A 9645-nucleotide genomic window follows, 5' to 3' on the forward strand; every position below is an offset into this window, starting at 1 on the left:
CAGGAGGAGGAGGAGGAGGAGGAGGAGGAGGAGCTGCCAACATGTGGGAGCGAGCGACTGCGGACGCGGCGAGGAGGAGGACAGGGATGGGAGGACGAGGGATGTACGATTATTGAAACAAAACTTGAAACAACAGACAGGACTCCGCCGTGATGACTTTGAACTTCTGCTGAGAGTCAGCCAACCGTTTAGTTTAGTAGTTCCTGGCATGACCGTGATGGCACAAGTTATCGTACTGGGACTCGGCCCGCCGGACTCGAACTGACTCAGTGAGTTCTGATATGCCCCCGACCCGGCGACGGTGCGGCCGGCTGAACTCAGGGGCACCGAACCGAGTCAGTTCACGGTTTGCCAACAGTCGGAGCCGGCCGCTGCGGCGGGCCGAAATCGGGCTTTCAGACTCCTCCGAAACCAGCCCGCTGCCGCCGCAGTGCCGCACTGGCTGGCTGTCAACTGGGCGCAGTGTCCTCACAGGCCCGCTTGTCACAGGCTGAGTCCGAACGCGGGGGACTGGCACACAGCCTCTCCGACGGACGCCGAGTCCGAGCCGCCACTGGCCGGCTCACTCGGACTCGCTGAGCCTGGGCGGCCGGGCCGGGCCGTCGGAGGACTCCCGGACTCGGACGGACCGGCATGATAGTACGGTGACCGGCGTACGGTCCGAGCTGAGCCTGCGGCAGAGGGCCGGGGGGCGTGATGCCGTTCCCCGGGCCGCCCGGCACTCCGACACTGAGCAGCGGGTACCGTACGGCGACCGTCGCGGGGCCCGGCCCCCGCTTCCCCGCGGGCGGGCGGCCGCCCCGGGGGGAGCCGGCCGTCACCGTGCTGTGCCGTGACTCAGCCGCGGCAGTCACTGCGGCTGCGCCGCGGCACACTGTGCGCAGTGCCGCGGCGCGCAGTGCCGCGGCACCGTCCGAGCCTGCGCGGCTAGGGGCGCGCGGGGCGGGCGGGCCGCCAGTGCCGAGCCCCTGTGACTGCCAGTGTCACCGACGGTCACCCGCCACCGGGTGGCGGCCGGCGGCCGCGGCGGCACCCCGCGGGCCGGGCCCGGCACGGCGCCGCGCCGCCGCCCGACTGCCAGTGAGCAGCGGGTGACTGTCAGCCGCTTGCCGCAAAGCGGCCCCGACGGTGGCCGGGCTCTCGCACTCAGGGCTCGGACGGGCCGGGATCACTGACTCTGTCGGAAGCCTGTGCGCCGACTCGGACACGGCCCGGCCCTGACTCAAAGACTTGAAGGGACGGGCCGGTGCGGGCTGACTCAGCCTGTGGCACCGTCTCAGCGGCGGCGCGTCGGTCACTGAGACAGAACGGTCAAGGTGGGGATGAGGGTCAAGACCGTTCATTATCGGTTACAGAGAAAAAAAGCACGCGACACGCGTGAGGAAGCAGCCATGAGCGTGGTAAGTTTGATGGGAAGCGCGATGGGACAGCTATGCGGGAGGAGGAGGAGGAGGAGAAGAGGCACGGGAACGAGAGACGAGAGTAGATGATAAGCTTGAGTCGAGATGCAGGGGCAGACTGTTCCCGTGGCTAGTTTGAGGACAAGAACGGTCAGGAGTACCAGTGAACATTCCTAGCTTTTTGTCGCAAGGACATGAGAAGGACGTGCGGTCGTCTTTTGATTGCGTTGCTTGTGGACTGATGGGCTTGCTAAACTGCATGATGAATCCTCTACGTGTTTAACGAGGGATTGCATGGATTGTTTTGTTCGTGCATTGAACGGTTGTTTGGCCCGTGTGATGGGGGTCACAACAGTCTTGCTGGAACAGAACCTAGATGGCAAGGACAGTTGTTTGAGCTGTGCAGTAGACACGAGGTTGACCAAGATCTGAGTGTCATGGTGCATCGCAAGATGAAAATGTGTGTGAGGCAGTGTCTGGTGAGAGGACTCGAGTGATAGGTTGCAATAACTGAAAGTCAGGATTGTGTTCACCTTGAACAAGGTTCAGCTCATTCTGACTTGTACTGTTGCAGCTTAACGACGTTTCATTTGCATGCTCATACGCAACTTTGATCCTCCACGATGAGGGGCATCCTATCGAAGCTGCTCGCATCCAGAAGATCCTTTCCGCGGCCAACGTCTCTGTCGATGCTTCCTACCCAGCTCTCTTTGAGAAGGCGATGGCATCTGCCGATCTCCCTGGAATCTTGAAAGCTGCTGCTCAGTGCGGAGGAGGAGGAGGAGGAGGAGCTCCTGCTGCCGCCGGTGGTGCTGCGCCAGGTTTGAGTGTTGACTTCTATGGGATGGCTTTGATTTCGCTCACGCATGTGTCCTCTTCGCAGCTGCTGGTGGTGGTGCTGCCCCAGCTGGAGGAAAGAAGGCTCCCGAGCCCGAGCCCGAAGAGGAGGAGGACATGGGATTTTCACTTTTCGACTAAACCCTGCTGGCTTGAAACTATCTTAGAAATGATTGAACATGCAAAAAAAGAACGCAGATGTGTTGACGAGGTTTCTGAATTGACATCAAGTTCATGCAGCATTGCTGTTTTACTGATTCTACATGCACATTAACTGCTGGCGGTCTCATTGCAGTCCCATGAACTTCGCATACCAAATCCACTGCATACATGTCAGCACCACTGCATTTCGTCGTCGTTAAACCCCACCTGCTCTCCGCCAGAGTAGCAATTCATGAATCGCACGATGAATGTCATTGCAGTCTGTGGCCAGAATCCTAGGGAAAGATGAAAAACATCAGTGAACAGGGGATAGCAAACAGAGTGCCTTTGGTTTCACCTCCAGGTATGTTGGGAACTATGTTAGCTTCCCATCCATTCACAAGCTTTGAAAGACACTTGTCACAAGATCGCCAATCGTCAGGCAGAATCTTCACCTGATAACGAGCATTGGACGAAAGACCCATGAAGTTCGCCCATTGCACGGAGTTGTCAAGAACAGGCGCAAGCTTCGATGTGTCAGCTCCTCTGGACTGTCGGAGAGGAGGGTGTGGGTCAATCGAACAGGAGCACGCAGCCAGTCACTACCTCGAGCAGGAACTTGGTCATCGAGTGGCCCAGCAGAGAGGCAAACATTCCAACACTCCAGAACATGGCTGCCTTGTAACCGAAGCAGGCCAATCGCTGTGCCTTGCTGAAGGAACCAGGCTGGAGGAAATGGGAGGGGAGGGAGGAGATGGCTTTTGAGATGCCGCCCGTGGGCTCAGCTGCAAACTTGGCTGCAGGAGAAAGGAGCCAGACGAGCGAAAAGTCTCCGATGATTTCAAGGGCCATATCGGACGCAACGAAGTCCAACTCGTCCCAGAAAGCGTTCCTCTGCGACCTCTCTCGGATCTCTGCAGCCATCTTGCTCACACAGCCTATGAGCAGCTCGATCCCCATGACAACCAGAAATCGATCGTTTGCGATCAACCTGTCCCTCATCCCAGCGGACACCGAGGAGAAGAATTTCAAGATAGCATTGCTCTGCAGGTGAATCCATGCATTGATTTCTGCCGTCCCAGCACGCCCTGCCTTCAGAGCTGCAAGGATATCAGCTGGAACTTGACCTATGGCGATCTTCTTGCTGGCCAGCAAGGCAAGAACATCCTGGGGGATCCCTTTATCCCCATCGTCGCCACCTCCGCCGCCATCACCGCCTCCGCTGCCACCTGTATGGGAGCAGGCGTCAATCTTCCGCAAGATCTCGATACATATACATCAAGTGTGAGAATTGAACAGAATACCTGCTCGAACTCCTCCTCCTCCCGACCCTCCGGTGCAGGTCGGGGCGAGAGAAAAGGAGCTGGGGCGATTTGATCGCAGGGAGAGCCCCTTATGATGCGGGAGTCCGCGGAACATGACATTTCCATGGAATGCTTCAACTCCACTTAGCAAGATGACGACGAGGATGGTCCTCGGAAGAATCTGTAAGTGCAATCTCAGAAGACGACTCCCTCGACTTTGAGGACGAGGGTGCAATAACGGAGATAGAGTTCAAGGATCAGAAAAACACAGCACATGGAACAAGGAGGGTTCGTGAGGCTTCAAGAAAAACAATATCATCGGCATCGACAACAACTTTCATGTGATCGAAAACTCCTGAGGCTCAGAATCTGCATGCCGGCTTCTCTTACCGCCTGCCACAGCTGCATCACCATGGACGGATCCCTGGAGAGCACCCCACCGCTCGCATAAACAACATGACCCTACCCACTAAATTCTTACGTCTATACCCCTACCCTACTACAAGGGGTCTCCGCCTTTTGTGCCCCAATGTACCCCACAATTGCACCTGATGACCGCTACTTTTGATACATGAAAAGATGGTCATGAAGTACCTGAGCTCCCACTAAATTACCTACCACCTCAAATCAGTGTAACACCACCCCTCCTTCATTTCCACTACCCATTGAAATCATCACCCCACCCCTCCTACACATACCTCGAAGTTCAGACTGCTGTGATCGCAATATGAGGATTCCCCAAGAAGGCCCACCCCCCCCTGAGAAAAATACCCCTCTTTTATGACTCCCCAACACCGGTAGTACCAAGTCAAAACTTTTACAGGGCCTCCTCAGTAAATTTGGGGACGACCGGCTGAATTCCCGGAGTCCGGGCCCGACCGGCCGGCGCCGAACAACTTGACTGATATTTTCACTTAATCTGGACTGCAGGTGGGGATGAGGAGTCTAATATAGTACACGTAGAGCAGGAACATGGCATGGCGAGGATGAGGGAAGGGAGAGGGAGAGCTGTTACCTTCCTCCTGCTGCTGAGGCTGACAGGTCATGCCATCTTGGCTGAAGATGCGCCCATAGCAAAGAGCGCCAGCGTCCTAGGAGGAACGGGCGGTTTCTTGTCGCTGGCGCATGGATTTCATATCCCTTCCTACTCGATCAGTAACACAGACTCCGAGCACACGGACATCAATGTGAAATGGCCAGTGTGCTTCGGCAAGCATTCAGCCCTCCTTGGCACCTTTTGTGTCCCCGGCATGGACGCGTCAGACGCGAAGAAGGATCTTGCGTCCATCTCGTTCGATGTCGCACCTGGTGCTGGACGTTCAGTCACCCTTTTCCTCCTCGCCGATGAAGACAACGCGTATGGGAAGTTTTGGACAGACGCAGTAGCAAACAGATCCTGCTCCTCCATCTCGCAGTACGCCAAGGCCGTGATCTCTCCCGGTGGCGATGGCAGGGTGCAAGGATCCCGCCAGCTCCAGGGGCAGCATGCGCACCTGTGGTACCTGGTGGCGGTAGACTGTGACAAGAGGATATGCCCCAACGTGACTAGCGCGCACCTCACCTTCTATCACCCCGGGACAGATGGGTCGAACGAGCTGTGCTCTGGGAGCCTGTCAGTGGCCGTGCTCAAGGAAGCCATGTTCGAAGGGTGGAGGTCGCTCAGTTTTCGCAACCTTCTGAATGTCTCGGGTGTCACTCCAGTCGGTGTCATCGTCCTCTATGCTTCCTTTGTCATCCTCTGTGCCTGCAGCTTCTACTTCTTCTTCAAGAGCAGGTCAGCGCCGAGCCTCGTGGTCAAGGATCTCCTGCAGAATGCCTTCTTCATCATGACCATCGCAGGCATCTGCTACCTGGCCATGGCGACTGGCAACGGGCTGCTGGTCCTTCGGAAGACGGGCATAGGGATCAGTTCAAAGTGGGCCTACAGTGACTCTTTGATCTCCTCCCCTGGGGACAAAGCGCACCCCAACCCGCTCTACGACGAGGAGTACGCGCTAGCTCCGACTTACCCCCTGTTCTACGTGCGGCACCTAGCATGGCTCCTCGTGTCTCCCCTTCTCCTCTACCAGATCTGCGTCGTCGTCGGCTGCACTTCTGTGCCCTTCCAGTCCCTCATGTTCTTCTCTGTCAGCCGCGTCGTCTGCCTGTTCGTTGCCTCGGCGGTGCTGGGCGGCTCCAGGTGGTTGTTTTGGATCCTCAGCATCTTCTGCTACGTTGCGCTCGTTACTGTGCTGATGGCTGATGTAACGTCCCTGTCGAAGAGGAGGGGCAAGAGGAATCACGAGATCTGCAACAAGCTGTCGACCGTTGTCTACGTTGGGTTCGGGCTGGCAGAGATCCTGTGGATAGTGACCGATGGAACCAAGGTTTGTACCGTCGACCCGAAGATCAAGCCCTTGTTCCCTGACGTGGTGTTAGGTGTTCTCCAGTGACGTAGCCATCATCTCGAACTCATTTCTGGACGTGTTCATAGTGTGCTTCTCTTCTTTCGTCTTGTTGAAAGGTACGCTTGACACGCTTGCAATCGCTGCTTCCTCCTCATGATTCTCTTGCCGTCAGAAGGGGAGGTGGCTGTCCCTGGACTGAGGTCTAGCGACATTGTTGGAATGGACGATGATTTGTCCGCCGTAGCCTTCTCGGGGGCTGGACTGCTCGGTGACGACCTAGGAGACCTGGAAGACAATCTCTAGTCAGGATGGAGAAAGCAGATGATGTTAGCAGGTTTCTGAGTCCCTCAGCCGAGGCTCAGTGTCAGGCTCGAGGGTCAATCATTAAAAATGATTCCGATCAACTCAAAACTTGAATTGTCACGTTGGTATAACCTCACTGAGGTGCCACAGACAGTCAGCAGACCCGGCCGGGCGGCGCCGCGGGCGGCCGGGAGCCTGGCACCGTAGCCCGGGCTGGAGGGCCTGCGCGGCCAGGCCATGACCACAGCCGCGATGATGAGTACCGCTGCCCGGCCACATGACCTGCTAAATGACCGGGAGACTGCCCGGCAGGAGACCTGCCGCGGGGCGGCGGGACCGTGCGCCCGGCGGAGCAGTGCCGCTGCAGTGCCGGGAGACTGAAAATATGAGTGGGGAGGAGGGTAACCCGACATATCGGATAGACTCCTCGGAGGACCACGATGGGGAAGGAAAAGGAGGAGGGAAGGGAGGAGCACGAGAGAGAGAGGAGGACGAGGAGAGGAGAGGAGAGGAGGACGAGTTGAAGGCAAAGAGGATACGAGAAAGAAGAGACGAGGAAGAAGAGACGAGGAAGAAGAGACGGCGGTGAAGCAGTGAGTGAACGGTCTGGATGAAGAGGATCCGTTGTGGAGGTACCGGAGTCTCCGCTGGGTTCCTGCTTGTCTGCTCCCCGCTCTTCCTCCTTGCCTGCCTGGGATCAGCGAAAGAAGCCAGAAGATGTCCAGAGCAGTTTCGCACTGCCAAGGAGCAGCGGGGCGCGGGAGAGATGTACATGAAGAGAGCGGGTGCGGAGGACGGCAAGCTTGCCGCCGCATGCTTCGAAGCAGCTCTGAAATCTTACTCCTACGGAGAGGCCCAGGAGCGAGGAGAAGTTGGGATGCTCCTAGCAGACGCACTTGAGATGGCGGGAGACGTCAAGGCTGCGACGAATCAGGTGACCTCATCTACATAAGCGCCATGCTCCTGCTTGTTCTGTTGGTCCTGCTCCTGCTCCTGCTCCTGCTCCTGCTCCTGCTCCTGCTCCTGCTCCTGCTCCTGCTCCTGCTCCTGCTCCTGCTCCTGCTCCTGCTCCTGCTCCCTAACCTTTCAACTCACCTCCACCGCATCCAGATCAAGGAGATGATGTCTCAGTTTCCGACTTCACCAGTGCCGCACTTCAAGCTTGGGAATGTAGCACGGGCGACAGAGCGATGGGAGGAGGCGGTGGGGCACTACAGGAAGGCCATCGCTTTAGCTCCTCAGTTCGTGAACGCTCGCGTCAACCTGGCCATGGCGTTCAGGGGGATGAACCGCCTCGACGACGCCATCCAGAGCTACCGGGAGGCGCTGGAGTACGAGCAGGAGCGAGCCGACGTGTTTGTCAACTTCGGGGTGACTCTCGACGCGGCGGGGAAGATGGAGGAGGCGAAGGAGGCGTACGAGAAGGCGATAGCTCTCGATCCCCTCCTCTACCAGGCCTACTTCAACTTCGGCGTGCTCATGGCCGAGAGCTTCAAGGACCGGGAGGCAGGGATTAAGCTGTACCATCAGTCTCTGAAGATCGAGCCCAACTTTCCTGATGCCTACCACACGGTAGGAAGTAAGCGAGGGAGGACAGGAGAGGCTGTGGAGAAGGAGGGAGCGAGTGGGAGGAAAGGAAGGGGGCTGTGGGGCAAGGGGTAGAGGCTGTGAGGACGACGACAGAACCTGTAGGGAGGGGGAGACTGCGGGAAGGAGTACGGCAAAGGAGGGAGAGACTGACTTTGACCTCCAGCTCGGAAACATCTACACGACCCTGGGGAAGTACGAGGAGGCGAAGAGGTTCCTCGAGATGGCTGTCGCTCTGCGCCCGGACGACAGTCGCTTCCACAACTCACTTGGCATGCTGGCGGATGCCCTTGGGGTGAGGAGGAGGAGATGTTGGAGGGAAGGGGAGAGTGAAGGAGGGAGGGAGTGAAGGGAGAGAAGTGGGAAAGTAGGAGAGGGAGAGGGGAAGAGAGGAGAAGAGGAAGGAGAGAAGAGGCTGCTGGGGGGGGGGGAGGAAGGAAGAAAAGCAAAGATGGGGGAGCAGTAGAAAGAGAGTACGCAGGAGCAAGTGATCAAATAGAGAGGAGCAGAGGAGGGCGGGAAGAGGAGGAGGAGCAACAGGAGCATAACTCTGGTGTGCCCTAGGATAATCAGGCAGCCCTGCGTTACTATCAGCGGTCTGTCAACCAGTCCCCGAGATCTCCTGCCGCCATCATCAACGCTGCCAAGGTTCTCAACTCACAGGCGAGGTACAAGGAAGCAGAGGCCATGTGCATGGAGGCCATTCGCATCGACCCCAAGTACGGGGAAGCCTACTGCCAGCTCGGAGACGTCTACAAGGACTCGGAACAGGTAATCCCTGCTCCTGCTCCTGCTCCTGCTCCTGCTCCTGCTCCTGCTCCTGCTCCTGCTCCTCATGATTATCTTTCACCTGCTGCCCCCTGCCCCTCCGCCCTCTGTTCCTCCCACAAGTGCCTCTGTCCTGTCCGCTTCTACTTCCTTCATCTTGCTCTTCCACCCTCCACCCTCCTCCTACTCGCATCCCTCCCATCCTCCTCATCGTCGCCCTCCCGTCACCTGTCGGCAGATCGGGCTATCAGTGCAGGCGTACTCGGAGGGGATTAAGCTTGCTCCGGGCTACGAAGCGGGCTTCTGCAACTTCTTCTACGCCACCATCTTCGCCTGCCACTGGGAGGGGCGGGGGAGGCACGTGAAGCGACTGCGGGAGATCATGAAGGGATACTTGCAAGGAAAGGACCCGCTGATCCACGAGTGCGTCCAGCCATTCCAGGTGCTCCTCCTGCTCCTGCTCCTGCTCCTGCTCCACCACTACCTCCTCCTCTTCCTCCCTCTTTGGGGTGAAGTCATCTGTTGATTCGTTCCTGCTAGAGCTTGGCCTATCCCCTCGAGCCCGAGGAGCTTCTCGCCATCGCCTCCTTCCATGCCAACAAGGCTGCCGTCCATGTCAGTGGAGTGGTGGGGAAGAACTTCAAACCCTTTCCCCTCGTCCGCTATCCCCTCATCGTCCATGCTGCTCACAATCCACACGGCGAAGGCAGCAGGAAGCTGAGGATCGGGTTTGTGTCGGCTGACTACAAGGACCATCCCGTTGTCAAGGATCTGGTCAGTCTTGTCCTCTTTCTTTCCCTCCTCCCCTCCTCCCCTCCTCATCTCCTCTCCTCCTCTTCCTACTCTCCACTCCTGTCCTCCTCTTCTGCTCCCCTGCTCTCCTGCAACCTTCCCATACTCAGCTTCTCCTCGGCTCTC

General features: G+C 57.8%; 4 protein-coding genes across 4 annotated transcripts in view; 3 read left to right on the forward strand and 1 right to left on the reverse strand.

The window, feature by feature from the left end:
• Positions 1–1381: 1381 nt before the first annotated feature.
• P1_2 (large subunit ribosomal protein P1_2, cytoplasmic) lies at positions 1382–2430 on the forward strand. Its single transcript, XM_005820039.1, has 3 exons — positions 1382–1400; positions 1975–2221; positions 2284–2430. Exons 1-3 carry the CDS (start codon positions 1392–1394, stop codon positions 2376–2378), a joined length of 351 nt encoding a protein of 116 aa, XP_005820096.1. The 5' UTR covers positions 1382–1391; the 3' UTR covers positions 2379–2430.
• A 42-nt stretch (positions 2431–2472) lies between these two features.
• On the reverse strand, positions 2473–3864 carry GUITHDRAFT_156148 (hypothetical protein). The gene is made up of 6 exons (XM_005820040.1): positions 3683–3864; positions 2985–3607; positions 2834–2929; positions 2737–2782; positions 2607–2674; positions 2473–2559 (listed from the first exon to the last, which is right to left on the reverse strand). Exons 1-6 carry the CDS (start codon positions 3795–3797, stop codon positions 2524–2526), a joined length of 984 nt encoding a protein of 327 aa, XP_005820097.1. The 5' UTR covers positions 3798–3864; the 3' UTR covers positions 2473–2523.
• A 795-nt stretch (positions 3865–4659) lies between these two features.
• On the forward strand, positions 4660–6372 carry GUITHDRAFT_148137 (hypothetical protein; the record flags this gene model as incomplete). The annotated part of the gene is made up of 3 exons (XM_005820041.1): positions 4660–6048; positions 6101–6185; positions 6242–6372. 3 exons carry the CDS (start codon positions 4660–4662, stop codon positions 6370–6372), a joined length of 1605 nt encoding a protein of 534 aa, XP_005820098.1.
• A 957-nt stretch (positions 6373–7329) lies between these two features.
• The window catches only part of GUITHDRAFT_148138 (hypothetical protein), a gene marked incomplete at both ends in the record, with an annotated part of 4825 nt that continues 2509 nt past the window's right edge, over positions 7330–9645 (forward strand). Inside the window, 5 exons of the mRNA XM_005820042.1 lie at positions 7330–8030; positions 8065–8254; positions 8524–8730; positions 8966–9169; positions 9268–9501. Coding sequence (XP_005820099.1) covers positions 7330–8030; positions 8065–8254; positions 8524–8730; positions 8966–9169; positions 9268–9501 — 1536 coding nt within the window. The remainder of the gene's footprint in view (positions 8031–8064; positions 8255–8523; positions 8731–8965; positions 9170–9267; positions 9502–9645) is intronic.

The sequence above is a fragment of the Guillardia theta genome (assembly GCF_000315625.1).
Source record: "Guillardia theta CCMP2712 unplaced genomic scaffold GUITHscaffold_193, whole genome shotgun sequence".
In the NCBI taxonomy this organism is placed as follows: Eukaryota; class Cryptophyceae; order Pyrenomonadales; family Geminigeraceae; genus Guillardia; species Guillardia theta.

Excerpts from the sequence above, each read along its gene's own strand:
- P1_2 (XM_005820039.1), top strand. Across the intron at positions 2,222-2,283 it reads CGCCGGTGGTGCTGCGCCAG|CTGCTGGTGGTGGTGCTGCC; the intron begins GTTTGAGTGTTG and ends TCCTCTTCGCAG.
- GUITHDRAFT_156148 (XM_005820040.1), bottom strand. The coding sequence starts at position 3,797 with ATGTTCCGCGGACTCCCGCATCATAAGGGGCTCTCCCTGCGATCAAAT. Across the intron at positions 3,608-3,682 it reads AGGAGGAGGAGTTCGAGCAG|GTGGCAGCGGAGGCGGTGAT; the intron begins GTATTCTGTTCA and ends GCTCCCATACAG. Across the intron at positions 2,560-2,606 it reads GCTACTCTGGCGGAGAGCAG|TGGATTTGGTATGCGAAGTT; the intron begins GTGGGGTTTAAC and ends ACATGTATGCAG.